The sequence below is a fragment of the Vanacampus margaritifer genome, chromosome 6 (assembly GCF_051991255.1).
Source record: "Vanacampus margaritifer isolate UIUO_Vmar chromosome 6, RoL_Vmar_1.0, whole genome shotgun sequence".
NCBI classification, from domain to species: domain Eukaryota; kingdom Metazoa; phylum Chordata; class Actinopteri; order Syngnathiformes; family Syngnathidae; genus Vanacampus; species Vanacampus margaritifer.
The window spans coordinates 11608499-11624464 of record NC_135437.1 but is presented as its reverse complement, the minus strand read 5'-3'; the positions used below and the strand labels follow the sequence as shown (position 1 = coordinate 11624464).

The 15966-nt window shown below is 41.3% G+C and overlaps 1 protein-coding gene across 1 annotated transcript in view; it reads left to right on the top strand.

The window, feature by feature from the left end:
• Positions 1–810: 810 nt before the first annotated feature.
• mafb (MAF bZIP transcription factor b) overlaps positions 811–15966 on the top strand; it is a 59282-nt gene continuing 44126 nt past the window's right edge. Inside the window, exons 1-2 of the mRNA XM_077567912.1 lie at positions 811–2277; positions 9536–9605. Of these exons, the coding sequence (XP_077424038.1) occupies positions 1253–2277; positions 9536–9563 (1053 nt within the window). The 5' untranslated portion in view covers positions 811–1252 and the 3' untranslated portion in view covers positions 9564–9605. The remainder of the gene's footprint in view (positions 2278–9535; positions 9606–15966) is intronic.

Here is a 15966-nt window from a genome sequence, read left to right as displayed (position 1 = left end):
CTATTTCTATTATTTGAACTTATTAAACTACACATGTGACTGCAAGATGCACAATAATGCACATCTTGTGATTTGCACTGGAATCATTTAGTTTTTTTTTAAATTATCTACTGTATTTGGAGCTATTGTTACTTAATGAAGATAATTTCAGTATTTTGAAATATTATTTTTAAATGTGTTTTGTTTTGCTATACGTCACATACATTAAGGTTCTGAATAAATATTTTAAACATGGCAAAAGACATTGAACTCTTCAAGAGCCTTCATGAATTACTGATTTGTGTCAAGAGGGGGCGACATTGGGTTTCTAAAAGTTGTCATGCATTTCGACCGGGGCGCACATGTTCACCTTTGCTCTGCTTTTTGTTTGGCAATTTGTGTTTTTATTAGTGTTGTTATTATTATTTCCATGAATTACCTTCTCGGAAGCAACAATATAATGCTTTATGATTTGATATTTATACTTTGTGGTGAATGTTAAACTTTTGCATTGTTGTTGCCAATTAATGTGATTATGAAAAAAAAAGGCACACAAATTACACTGCTTTGTACATTTAACCACCAAACATAGTGTATCGAAATTAGACATGCATTTCTTAATTGCGTTAACACTATTTTCCAAACATTTACCTTGTAATATGCTAATGAGCTCTTGCAGCTCATTGGCAGCCTCGCTCAATTTCAGTTTTGTGATGTCACGCCGCTTCTAAATTGAGCAGCTTTTAAACTCTGGATAAAGACAAAAAAAATCTATCAATCCCTGGGTGGAGTTTTCATTTTTTTCTCCACCCTTCCAGCCCTCCTTGTTCATCTCCCCTCCTGCTCCTGCTCCTCCTCCTCCTCCTCCAGCAGCAGCGGCAGCGGCAGGCAACTATTTGCCCGGGACACATACGTGAGCCTCCTCAAATTGGCGCGCTAATCCTAAAAGGAGCCATGAAGTGTTAAATGGCAGAAAGCGGCAGAGCGGCGCTCAGACTCACGCGCGCCGGGAGAGAGGCAGGGAACACCGCTGCTGCTCCACTGCGTCACACCGAAGGGGAACACGTGAAAAAAACACCCAAACTTCTCTCCCGAAGCAAAGCCGCGCCGCGCAATTAGTGCGAAGAGCCCCACTGTACTTCTCCACTTTTTTTTTTTTTTAATTCCTCCGCTTCAAATAAATAAAGAAATCAAGCTGGCTCAGTGCGTGTCTCAACAGCCCACTTTGACAGGTGCTCCTCACCCCCTTTGGAGGACTGTCAACAGCAAGAGGATGGCATCAGAGCTGGCAATGAGCAACTCCGACCTGCCCACCAGTCCCCTGGCCATGGAATATGTTAATGACTTCGATCTGATGAAGTTTGAAGTGAAAAAGGAGCCGCTGGAGCCCGATCGCAGCATCAGCCAGTGCAGCCGCCTGGTCGCCGGGGGATCCCTGTCTTCCACCCCGATGAGCACGCCCTGCAGCTCGGTTCCCCCCTCTCCAAGCTTCTCGGCGCCCAGTCCGGGATCAGGGAGCGAGCAGAAAGCGCACTTGGAGGATTTCTACTGGATGACCGGCTACCAACAGCAGCTCAACCCCGAGGCTCTGGGCTTCAGCCCGGAGGACGCCGTAGAGGCGCTGATCAGCAGCAGCCACCCGCTCCAGAGCTTCGACGGCTATGCCAGGGGGCAGCAGTTCGCCGGGGGGGCGGCACCGGCGGGCGCCATGGCCGGGGAGGAGATGGGCTCGGCGGCCGCCGTGGTGTCGGCGGTCATCGCTGCGGCCGCGGCGCAAACCGGCGCGCCCCACCACCATCACCACCATCACCACCACGCGGGGGCACACCATCCGTCCTCCGCGTCCCAGTCCGGCGGAGGCGGCGGCGGCGGAGGAGGAGGCGGCGGCGGCGGCGGCTCAGGGGGCAACCACCATCACCACCACCACCACCCGCACCTGCGCCTGGACGATCGCTTCTCGGACGAGCAGCTGGTGACCATGTCGGTGCGGGAGCTCAACCGGCAGCTGCGCGGGGTCACCAAGGAGGAGGTGATCCGCCTCAAGCAGAAGAGGAGGACGCTAAAGAACCGCGGCTATGCCCAGTCTTGCCGCTACAAGCGGGTGCAGCAGCGGCACGTCCTGGAGGGCGAGAAGACGCAGCTCATCCAGCAGGTGGACCACCTCAAGCAGGAGATCTCCCGGCTGGCCAGGGAGAGGGACGCCTACAAGGAGAAGTACGAGAAGCTCATCACCACCGGCTTCAGAGAAAACGGGGGCTCCGGCAGCGACCACAACCCCTCGTCCCCGGAGTTTTTCATGTGAGTCCCGGCGTAAAACAAACAAACAAAGTTTTTTTTTTTTCCTTTTTAACAAACTCTTCATTTGCGCGCAGTTAACTAGTTTGTGCGTAAAGTTACGCACGTAAATAAAAAGTCAATCGAGGACAAATGTGTTTGCATTTCTGGGTGAGAATGAGCATTTGAATTGATTGACTCTCAGGATGAGTTAGTGGACTTTGGAGTTTGGCTTTGCATCGATGACCAAGCTTGTCATGTTTTGTGTTTTAATGGTTTATCATTTAGGCTACCGTAGTCAATGTCAATGTCCGCAGACATTCATTGTTCTCTTTTATGTGTGTTTAGGAAACTTTTTTTTTGGTGGTCATTTTCAGAGCCACCCATTAGTCCCCTTTCCCTCCGTCAAAACATCCAAACTAAAACTGCACAAGTTTGGATTATTTCTGTATAAGCAAAAATGACTGTGAAGCCTGCATGCTGGTCATGTTTTATTTGTCTGGTGTGTATATGTTTTACTGCATTTCTGCCTCTTTATGGAATCTGGACAACTATCACGCGCGTCACCTGGATCCTGACACACTTTTTCGCGTCCTATTTGGAGCCCACTCAGGTCGGCATGACACTGAAATAAATCAACGGCCGACGGATAATGCTTTTATTTAACCGATACGCAAACGAAGTACAGTAGATCAACAAGTGGTCCGAATTGTTGCAAAAACGAGAGCTCTTCTTATTTTTTATAGGATTTTACGCACAACTCTTTCGCCAAACAAACTGTTCAAAATCAATTTATGTTCTCCCAGTGTTAAGCATCATGCATCAATCATTGTGATGTCCTCTTTGTGGTCTCATTGAATAGCGACAACACGCTTTCAAAATGGACTTGAATAAATACACCATTCAGCAAATGAATGGGAAAAGAAATCTCCTGAAGATGTTTTATTTCTTTTCTTCTATTTCTCACGGTGTGTGACACTCCGCCTGCTTTGTGTTGTTTTGTTTGGCTTGCTTTTGCCTCAAGATTTAAAAAAACCCCACAACAAATAATAATTTTAATGAGTGAAAGTACATGGCTCCTCAAAGTGCAAAGGCAATGCGCATTTACGCACGGATTTAACAGCAAACATTAAGACACTGAATGTGTGTTTTATTTTCCAGTCCATCGCGCAATCTCATCGATTATTCTAGGAGATCATGTGTGTGTTATTTATTTAATTTTTTTAAGGAAACGTGTTTTTTTTTATATTCGGAAAGTGGTGGCCTTCACCTGTTGCGCACAATAGAAATACGAAATCATTCTCGATTATTAAAAACAAAACAGAACACTCCAATACTTAAAATATCATGTTTAATATTTTGTGTCCGAGCTTAGACCACATGTGAACGTTGTGTGCAACGGATCTAGTCAATGATTGATTTTTGAGTAAACTTGCACCTTTTAACTTGACAGTCCACTTGTTGCGTTCGCTGCGTGCACCAAAAACAGTAAAAGAGGCCTTCCAAAAAAAACAAATTTAAAACAGATTAAATATGAATTTAAAACAATTGTAAAATTAAATCATGTTTAATGAAGAAATAATAATTATCATACAACATTTTTGTAACAATAAATTGTATAAACGTATCTGAAAGTATTTTCTATATATTGTAATACCACTAACAATTATTTTTAAAGTAAGTTGATTCAACATTTTTCTCTCCACTTAATTTGTCTATACGGACGTAAAAAAAAAAAAGAGAGGAAAAAACACGAACAGATAAAGGCCACATGAGGCGTTCAAAGTCGTTCAGATCTGCAGCGACTGACTGGCTTCCTGCAGACTAACATGGCTTTAAAGAACAAAGCTGTTGTACAAGGTCACCACGCATGCGGCGCATGCAGTGTGTGTGTGGGGGGTGAAGGCGGAGGTGTGGGGGGGCGGTCTTTCTTCAAATCTGTGCATTTCTTATGGAAACTTTGCATTGTGGTGATTGAACAGCTGCTGCATACTTAGCTCTCATTACATCTCATCGTGTACTCACTACACTACACACACACACGCGCGCACACACGCACACACACACACACATACACACACACACTCTTAGTGACCTGCAACCTCTGTGGTCCGGAGTGAGGTGGTGCTTTTGTACAACCTGGATTATGCTTCTGTGTGTGGTTTCGCGGACCCCCTTTCCCGCTCCGGAGAAGCCTTTTAGCAAGTGCGAGTGCCCTCTAATTTGTGGCCCTGCTATTTGATTAGGTCAATATAGTATTCTATTAAATTCCATTGGTGTTACAACCCAGAACTGGACATGCCCCATTGCTTACTAAAGTGCAACTTTGCTGATTATGGTGTGAGGAAAGTGTTCGTATCTGTGTGTGTGTGTGTTCTGGCCGATATTTCACTTCCTGTGCTGAAGAAGCAGCAAGAACAGGAAGTGAAAGGCGGCAAGATACACGCATCGCACATACAGCACACAGGCCGCATTATTAATCCCCTTCATATGAAGAGTAATTCTCTTCGCCTCTTTGCCACATATTGACTCGTCGCTCACTTTGCAGCCCACCCTGTGATTAAGTTATTAAAGATAATGTAGTTGTCCCCTGTCACCATATTGGGCTTGCACACTTTTCAGGTCAACTATGGGAAATCACTTTGAAAAGTATCAGTATTGACATGTGAATCATGGCAGCGCAGCTCACTTTCATGCCTCGGAATTAACGGCAGAAAAGGATGCGTGTCGCCGTCCATTTGCCGGAGTGCTCGCTGACCACCCGTCGGTGTCTTTTATTTGACCTTGTGAAGGACGAGTGGGCGCTGAGTGCATTCAATCTATGGGAAGAAGTCATTTTAGCATGACATTGTAGAGCTTGTTCTGTACTTTGGGTCTGCCATCCCAAAAAGGATTGCGTAATAAATGTCAAAGATGGAGCCTGTTGTTGTTATCGTCTATATTGGAAAGAGTTTTGCATTACCGAAGCAAATCGTACTCTTCTTCTCAATTTGCAGCACAACATTTTGTTCATGTTCTTGGAAAGAAAAGCACACACGCGGTACATTCCAATCTCCTCCACCTGATCTGCATCTGCATCACTCGCTACAATAAACATTTACATTTAAAGTGATTTAAACGGCTTGCATTCATGTGGCGGCGCGGCACGTCCGTCACGCGCACCTGCGCTGGCGGACCGTCTCGCCCTGAGTTATGTGCCATTTATTTGAAACACTAATAATTCAACTTGTCCTGTCATTTTCTGGAGAAGCGTGTGTGCGTTTGTGTGTGCTGAGCGGAGGTACTGTGATGGGCTGAATCCAAGCCAGTGATTACACCCACTCACCAGCCACAATATGAAGACCCAGTACAAAAGATGTCTCCAAAATTCTTCGTTTTGTGCGGAATTCATTTAGCAGGATACGGAAAAAAAAGTCCGCCAGTCCAACCATAATGATACCGCTTTATTTTGATCGTGATGCACCGTGAGGCATCTACACTACTTCATACCGAGAATCTCGTGTAGCCTCCTGAGATATGTGGAACTGTCAACTACAACCGCAAGAATAACCTCTGACATTGCATCTCAGCGCATAAAATTTACTTCAGTAAAAGTAGTCTATTTAAGGTACAAAAGTACTCCATTTGAAATGTACTTTTAAAAAAAAGTATAAGTACTTGATCCCAATTCAGTTCTAATTGTTAAAGTAAATATCAGTTTACAATGACACAAAACTAGTTCTCATAATCTGTCTGGATCCTGTCAAGGTCGGCGTTATCCACATTGGTGTCGTCTGTCGTGTCACACATTTCGCCATCCGCCGCCCAATTAGCATGGCTTGGTTTAGCTGTGTATGTCATGTGCGCGTTTATTGGCTAATCCTTTTTATTGGTTAATCACTTTGTTGCCTGCTTGGTGCTGGTAGATCTTGCACCTCGATATTAACTTGCTACTGCTGCTGGAGCGGCGCAAGCGCTATTGGCGAACGTCACATGCAAGACAAAAGATTTAGAAAAAAAATGGGCAAGTAGCGTGGAAGCAAACAGTTAGAAAACTAGCAGAGTAAGAAGTAGAGGTACTGACTTTCAAATGTAGTCGAGACTAAACTTACTCAAGTACAGATACATTAACTCATTCACTGCCATTGACGGCTATAGACGTCAAAAATTCATTTGAACTATTTCTATTAGCTTAACATCTTTTTTCCACTTTTGTTAACAGGAGTATGAAAACCTAGAATTTTTTTATTGTACATTTAGAACAGGTATAACATTTGCGATTAATTGTGTGTTAGCTACTGAAGTCATGCGATTAATTACGATTAAAAATTGTAATCTAATTGTACAATTTCTAATCTAATTGTAAATTGCCTGACGCCCCTAATTTTTAATAATCCTTTCTTATTTAAAAAAAAAATCATGTCAGGCAATTTTTTTTTTTTTAATTGTAATTAATCGCATGACTTTACTAGTTAACTTGTGATTAATCACACATTTTATATCTGTTCTAAATGTACAATAAAAATGTTTTTTCTAGGTTTTCATACTTTTGTTAACAAAAGTGGAATTTTTCTTATACTAATAGAAATAGTTCAAATTGATTTTTTGACGTCTATAGCCGTCAATGGCAGTGAATGAGTTAAAAAATACTTAAGCACATTCCACCCCTGCTAATAGTGTTCTGTCCAAATAATTGCCCATCTTGTCCCTCTAATTTCATTGACAACAAACCACTGCGCCTGAGAAAAACAACCAATCAGAGACAGGAGGTGTGGCTTACAAAGTGTCAATAAGACTGAACTGTTATAACATTAATTTACGAATAAGGTGCTTTTCTGGGTCAGGTCAGTTCATGATGAGTGTCTTGCCATCTGTCGCTAATAGGTTGTTTTTCTCAGGTGCGGTGTTTTTTTGTATATCAAATTAGAGGCACAAGATGGCCCCTGAGAAGGCTGTTTTTCCCCCCACAACTAATGTGAATTTATAATGATTGTTTTAACAAATATGACCAAAAGTGATTTGCCCCAAAAACTGCATATTTGCTTGCAGATGTCGATTGTAACTAAAAGTGGATATTCATCTAATTAGTATTTAATGACGTGTGATGTTTCCGTTGACTCGCAGACCGCAGAGTCCACCGTGTGTTTTGGACCGCATGCAGCGAACATGAAGGAAATCAGGAGGTGGTGCGACACACACACGCGTGCGCTGGAGGCCAGCCCGGGCCGTGCGCGTTTGTTGTTGCATCTCAATGAAGCGAGAGAGCTGATTGGCCGGCTTTGTGTGTCTCTCTGCCAGTCAAACAGACATTGATCTCCAAAGCAAGGCAAGGTGACCCGCCCGTGATGTTGTGCAGGCTTCCAAACGTCCCCCCCTCCCACTGTCCTCTCTCGCTTTCATTTGCACCTGGGAAAGGCCTTGACCCCACACGCTGCTGCCATGTAGCACGTGGGCCCCGCGCCCTACCTATCAATCTGTGTGTTGCAATTTATTTAGAAGAAATGCACACGTGCAGAGCAGGTGTGCGGAAGAAAAGGCAAATGTTGCAGTGCAGCGAGGTCTCACGGGAATTTACTCGGAAATCGTGTGAAAGTTCAACTCGGCTTGTCAGTTGGTTCCACGAAGATGGCGGATATGCGTCCTGAGAAATGTACTGCTTTTTTGACTAAATCAATCGCACCTCTCATTATTTAAAAGTGTTCAATACCAGCAATTATATCATTATGAATCACCATCAAAAATGTATACTTCCCATTTTGCACTCATTGTGTGAACGTTGTGCTTAATTCAACTCTACTTATGACTTGCCATATACCAACAATCACCATTTTAATCTTCTAATCTCTTTAGATTAGATTAAAATGTCCTTTAATCGCTCCTCAATGCTGCTCGTTGTTTTTATTTGTACTTTGTTACTTGTTGGCTTTACATACAGTTAGCATAATTAGCATAAGTATCCATCTTTTTGAATGTTTATAGAAAACAAGAAAAAAATTTTTTCAATAAGAACAGTCAATTTTATTCAGTTGAACCTTAACGTAACTAAGAATATCCCGAGATGTAGAGAAAAACACACTTTTTACCCAGCATGTTGCTTCTAGTTGGTAATTGAAAAATGACATAGCCAGTTTTACTATAGGCTAACATTAGCTTGTTAAAAAGACTCTGAATCGATTAAGAGATATTAATTTTTCAAAATTGAAATAATAACTAAAAGCCACGGTTCTCTGCTGCACATTGCGCTTTCAAGTATTAAAATACTTGGTTATGCTAAATCAGATTGATAAGTTTAAATATGTTTCGTAAATGTATTGTTGTAGGAGAAGTTACAGACATTTGTTAGAGCAAATGCTGCCATTGGCACTTTTTGACATTTGTGTTGACACAATATTGTAAATCAGCTTGCCTTGCCACTTTAATAAAAGTCAAAAGTGTGAAATATAAATCCTTGCTCTTCTTTGAGTTATGCAATTTAAAAAAAAAAAAAGGTATGTCATTGTTTTACATGGGCTATAAAATGTAGGCCAATGTAAGCCACTAACACATGCATCAGAATTGGAATCGAATCGTGGGCCTCTGAATCGGAATTGAATCGAATCGTGAGGTACCCGTACATTCCCACCCATTACACATTACTTGTAGTCCCAAATTCCAGTAAATTCTGGTGAAATCTTCCTGGCTTCACCTCAGTCCAATATCGAACATCCTCTCACTTGACTACGCTGCGCCTCGCTTCCCGAGATCTCCAGTGCAGTCAAACGGGTCACAGTCCATTTGGCCCGAGTGGGATTACCGGGACGTGAATGCTTGTCATTGTTAGTGGCAGTTGGATTGAGAGAGGCTGTAATCTGCTTTGTCACTTGGCGCCTCGTTTCTCCCTCAGGAAGTGCGCACAAGTATTGCGTTTTAGGAAGAAGATTTATGGCTTATGTTTTTTTCTGGACTGTCTTGATGACGCTTGTCTCTTAATGCTGATGTTAAATGAGCATAAATCTTGTATTACCCCCCACCCAATTGGGTCATCTTTAAACTTGTACATGTCCTGTGCTATGTATTATGCTGTTTTTGTTGTTGTAAATTCATGAACGTACATTTAAGGAATGAAAAAAAAGAACGAAAGATAAAATATAATTCTCATAATTTTTTTTGCCATTATGTTTTAATCATTCACATATTGAATTGTTTATAATGAAATATTTCAAGGGAAAATATATTTTTCAGAAATGTGACTTGCAGTTTCCTGCAGTCATTTGATGTCCTCCTTTGCTTTTAAAAGTAATACCACATCTCTTCTGCATTTCAGGACGTCAAGAAAATTCCTCCATCTGTGATAGAGAATTTGGACTTCAACGTCCCATCACCCTCAGTTAGAGGTAACCTGCATCTTTACAATATAACTATACATCCTAGTCAATATGATGTTTTCGTTGTATACCTTACACCACAAAAGTAGGTGCGTCACCATTTCTATGGACAGTTTTCATTTGTGAAAGCATGTCTTCTCCTGCCGTCAACCTTGAAATGTTCAGAAATGATCCAAACTGAACAATTTAGTCAAGTAAATCCGCGTACCGATTTATTTCCATGCATATTTTTGACAGCGGAGTCCCCGAGGAGCCTTTTATGAATAGCTGCATTTTGCACTTGATATTTATCTCGGTGGGCGACCACACCTCTTCCTCGCTCTCTTCGCTCTCTGACAAGAAGTGCTTGATTGACAGGAGGAGGTCTGACATACGGCGCGCTCATGGGGGATGAGGCCGAAAACCTTTCACTTCATGTGCTGACCCTGTGAACCTCCTTCACCCCACTCTGCTCCCTCCGAGGAGCCAGACGCTGTGCATGTATTTTTGACTTTATTTATAGTTCATATCTGACTGACACGGCAGATGGGAGGGGCTGAGAGACTCAAGCAATCGGAACTGATTTTTAAAATGTGAGAGATCCCACATATGACCAGGAGATAAATCTCATTATAGGTTAAATGATCAACACATGAACACACAACTATATATTTGCTGTAGTACCAAGCTTGACCTGCGAGAGGTAGCACAGTGCCACAGGGCCTCCAGACTGCCCAAAAATCCAAAAAAGAAGAATGAGAAGTTGTGGTCGTAGAAGTAGAAATATAAGAAGCTAACCTGTTTTCTGATCTGGTAACTAGCAAACTAATCTCCTTGTCAGGTTTACAGTGCTGAGCCACTTGGGAGACATGTTTTACGAACAGCCAATCACTGATTTTTGTCCGGCAACAGCACGAGCTTCAGGTCGCTTCCTGATTGGCTGTCGCTCCCTTTCATGTTACAATCACAAAGCCCAAACTCAATGTTGACAAAACTGTTTGCCATGATAAATATTGCACAGGTTTCATATTTGCGACTGTTCAGATCAGGAGGGCGGGGGGGGTCGCAGGACGTCTTTTTAATTTTAACTTAATTTTATGAATTATTATGAAATTACCGCATCAATGACTAAAAGATGTAGCCATATTTCTATTAGTTGAACATTTTTTTTTCACTTTTATGTTAACAAGAGTATGAAAACTTATATATAAAATATTTTATTCTACATTTAGAACAGATATAAAATTTGCAATGAATCGTCAGTTAAACTATTGAAGTCATGCGATTAATTATGATAAAAAATGTAATCGTCTGACGATGGAAGCGTATTGCATTCACTTGAAAAAAACAAACCAACTCCTGTTTTTCTGAATAATTTTTTGGGGGATCTTTGTTTTTTTGAGTATTTTTATTTTTATTTGTAGTTTTTCTGAATATTTGTTTCTGTTTTACTGAATATTTTTTTCTGTCAAACTTTTTTTTTTCCAAAAACAGGCTGAAAAAAAATATTCAGAAAAATAGGGGGGAAATTATTTTAAAAAACAGAAAAAAATATTCAAAAAAACGAGAAAATAAATATTTAAAAAAAAATGAAAAAAAAATAACAACAAAAAAAACCAGAGCTGGTGTTCTGTTTTTCGGAGTATTTATTATTATTTTTTTTTCACCTCTGAACTCCAAGAGACTTGCGGACACTCTCCCGCATACTTCCATATGCAATAAAATGGTCATGTTTACTTACTGGCTCTCAATAAAGGAATGAATGTGTATACTGTATTGTTTTTTGTTCTCTAATTTCTGAGGGAAAACCCCTTTAAAAAAAAACTGAAAAAAAATATTCAGAAAAACAGAGATTTTTTTTTTAAACGGAAAAAAATACTCAAAAAAAACAGGGAAAAAAATATTCAATAAAACAGAAAAAAAATACTCAAAAAACAAAACAAAGCTCCCCCTAAAAAATTAGTCAGAAAACAGGACTTTTTTTTCAATACACTTCCCTATCTGACACCCCTACTTCTAACACACCACAGGATAATATTTCAGAGAGATCAAAAAATCAGGCCTTTGCTGACTTTGTTGGAGGCAAGTAAAAATGCTCAAATTTGACCTGAAGGATTTGCTATCATAAATATTGAACAGGTATAACATTTACAATTGTTGGCCTCGACAGTTTTCAGAGCAGAGCAGATCAGAGAGGGGGGGGGGAACACTCTTAAGCACTCTTCACACCACATGATTACCGTTACGGGTAATTTTTCAGAGACACCCGATAATCAGGCATTTGCTGACTTTGATTGGGAAGAGAGTAAAAAAAATGTAAAAATTTGCTGCGATTGTACTGCATGTATTACACTTAAGGATTTGCCATCGTAAATATTAACATTTACGGTTATTGGCCTGCGGAAAAACACTCTAACACTCTTCACACCACATGATAATCGCTCAGGATAATCGTTCAGAGGCATCTGATAATCAAGCCTTTGCTGACTGATTTGGAAGGGAATACGAAAGTTCAAATTTGGTGCATTTGTCTGTAAGTATTAGTGTCTTTATTACATTTAAAGATTTGCCATTGTAAATATTGAACAGATCAGAGTAGAAAAGTCACCCGTAACCAAATTTAAGATGTGTCTGTCTGTCCTAGTCAAGGATTCGCCATCGTAAATATTGAGCAGGTTTAACATTTACGATAGTCGGCCCTGACCACTAGGGGTGGGAATCTTTGAATGTCTTACGATTCGATTCAGATTTTTGGGTGTGCGATTCGATTCAGAATTGATTTTCGATTAAGAATCAAAATGATTCAAAATGATTTGATTGACAATGATTTTTGCTTCAATTTATAGATGTTCAAGGAATCGTAATGATCTACTCCAGTCTGACTCGCTAATGCAAATTAGTGCACTACTTGCGGCACTTTTATCTACAACTTAACAGTGTATCAGACCACGTGGAACCACACTGCCCCTAAGTGGCCAAATCGGGTACAACATGAACAGCGCTCCCAAAAAAGGCATGCACAAACAAAGGAAGACAGTATAAAATAATTTAATAAAATTGATTTTGGGACATTTAAAATCGATTCTGAATCATACTAAATGAGAATCAATTTTTGGGCACACCCCTACTGACCACCACTCCTAACAAACCCAACACAGCAAGATAAGAGTTAATCATAGCGTATTATTTCAGAGACATGCGAGAATCTGTCCTTTGTTGACTTTGATCACAAGGAAGGAAAAAAAAAAGCTTGAATATTGCCTGATTTTTGTTACGTGTGGGACACACTTGCAATTCAGACAAACATGCTTAGTATTGTTCCATCTTGGTGGAGAAGCGGAAGGACGCTTGCGGGAGGACTCGGGTCAGTGTGATTGGAATGCGGACGCACATAGGTGGGGAGGACAAGAGGCGGGAGGCGGTCAGACAGACCGGCAGGGTAACCAGAGGCAGGCGGTGACCTTCTGTTGCTCGAAGATCGAAGGCTTTATTTAAAGGCCTGGTCAATGTGCTGGATGCTGCGGAGGTATCAGCCTCGCAGCCGGGCGACTCATCAGCAGCACTGTAATACAACTCTGACTCTAACCCCCGATGCGCGCACACACAAACACACACAGTGGACACATCAGGTTTTACAGTGCAGCTGAGAGGCTGGACAGAGGAAATTACAGGATCAGCAGGAGCTAAGTTTACAGTGCAGCAGGAAGAATACTTTGCTCTTTGCCAGATGAACACTAAATGCTCCGTCATTCTCAAAAACGTTTTGGTGTCTGATGATTAACCACGGGCAGCGCATTGAAGACTTGAATTGTCTGTGTGTGTGTGCCTGCTTGTTGTTGTCTATATAGAATGTGTGTGCCCTGTGATTGACTGGCGGCCATTCCAGGGTGTATCCTGCCTTCTGCCCAAAGTCATTCGGTATAGACGGCAATTATATGGAACAATCGCTATGACAATCTGAAAATGAGGCACAATGGCTAATTTAATTTGAAAAATTAATATCTATTATTATAATTATCAAATTATTTTTTAATAATATTATCTTAACAGCTTTCTTTTTTCTTTATCTTTCTTTTTTTATTATTATTTTTTATTCTTTTTTTTTTTTTGTAAAACAATCCCAATAAATATATCAACCTAACTAGTTTCACAGTTTTTTTTATTCAAAAAAACCCCCAAAGACATTCATCCTTTTCAAACAGTTGGAAGTGAGTTACTAGATTTGCTCTCCCCAAAAATTATTTTAAGTAATAGACCACGTGGGTGAGAACTAAGTGCTATTGTAAGAGGATTTATTTTCATATTGTTACATGTATTTGTGGAGGATCTATTTTGGTGTTGATTTGGGAGGACGGAACTATATTATTGTAAATAAGCGCGAGTGGCGGAGGGATACTTAAAGAAAATGAGGGGGAAATGTTTATGATGGTTTTTGTGTTGACTGGAGAACGAGAGGACTAAATAAATTTGTACCAGGAGCTAAAAAAATAGAAGTGTTTTGTTTATAGGATGCGTGTACAACTTCACATTGGGGTTTAGTTCTCTGTTATGGGTATCATGTTGTGTGTACACTAATGACTTATTTTCACTTATTTTTTTAATTTTAATTATTTTCTTTTTTGGGGTGATCCGCGTGTTTTATGTTCTAGACGAAATGTGGACAATTAATTTTGAAGAGAGAGAAATATTCTTGATTTGGGGGGTACGGAACTATATTATTGTAAATAAGCGAGAGTGGCGGAAGGATACTTAAAGAAAATGAGGGGGAAACGTTTGTGACGGTTTTTGTGTTGACTGGAGAACAGAGGAGGAAACAAAGTTGTACCAGGAGCTATTTCCTCTGTGAATGCTGTTTCCCCCCCACGGCCTTCGTTTGGAGTCATACACACATTCTCGTCTTCTCAAAGATACAGTGTTACACTAGTATGGATTTGTGAAAAATACTCAATTGAGCATATGTGGACATACAATCTGGGCACTGTAACCCCTTTCACACAAACTTTCCAGAAAAATTGCACATCATATGCGACCACCTGTGCCTTTCAAACACAACTCACAACGGGAGAAGTGGGGACATTTCCACCGTTCTCCCTCTGATACTACCTCGGAAACAGGAAATTGTCGACTTCGATTTCCACATTCCGTATTGGTAGCTGTCACGCTGAACTGACACAAAAGAAAAAAATCCCATATTTTCCTGGCACTCTGAAAAGGCTATTATGTTCTTTTGAGAAACAAGCGGCTATAATTAGCGTGCAGCAGACAGAGTACATCATCATTCAGCGTGTACTAACACTTCCTCACGTTTTCCATGTGACAGCACGGTCAGGGCAGCGGTCAGCGAAGCGGTGAGGGACTGAATGCAGGATAGCGAGCTCGTGCGGGACACAGTGTGGGAGGACACCTGCCTGCTTCAGCACTTTCCCTTTGACACGGGCGGGCTGTGAGGTCACAGATGGGGCACGTTGAACGAGGATTCGCAGCAGTGCTGCGCATCCAAAAACTCCATCTTGCTCGCTTCCCACCACCTGCAAGCCACCAGGCCTGTTCCCCATTTTTGAAGCTGTCGGTAGTGCAGCTCTGCCGTTTCATTCGAACCCGACTAACAGCATGTTCTCTGCCGCCCTAACATCCAGAAGTTACTCATTAAGCCTATTCTGACTCTGAGTGCTTGTTAGTGTTCGACATAAAGCAGGGCATTTATTTAACCATCAGCACTTTTAAAGATACACACGACAAACACAGAACAACTGTGTGTATAATTTTAATCCTTTTTTAAAGTGCTTTTTTTCTTCTTCTTTTGCTTTCTGCTACATCTCAAAGCTGCGCCCTGGAGCCACACCTCCAAACATCAGCTCCTCTTTTCAACTTATGTTAATATACAATCATCTCTCTGAGGTTTTCACTTGTTTGCCCCGATTGTGTTGTTTTATTCAAACGTAATTAGTTGTAAAGATGTTACCAGCTTGAGTGTGTGTGTTGGCGCGTGTGCCTCCGAGCCACTGTTGTCCTCGGGTTGCGAGTGGGTGCTCTCAGCATGATTGAGTGAGGAAAGTGGTGTGATCTCATGTTTTCTTCACGTATGGCTTGCAGCCTTCAGCCTGTAGCCTTCCTCCCGCCTGCAGCATCCTCTTGCTTCTCTTCGCACGGCAAACGCACAATTTGGTCCCCTTGCGTCACCACGGCGGCTCTCGTTACTCAATACTCAACTTACGTTTTTTTTTTCCCTATTCCATTCCATAACCATGCTCATAATTTCAAACATTTAACTCTCAAATCATCATTCCCCATTGACATGAATGGAAATGTAAACACCAGAGCACCAGATAACACCAACAAACAATTTGTAATGTTTTTAAAGAGGAAAAAAATGCCCTCAACGGTGTACAAT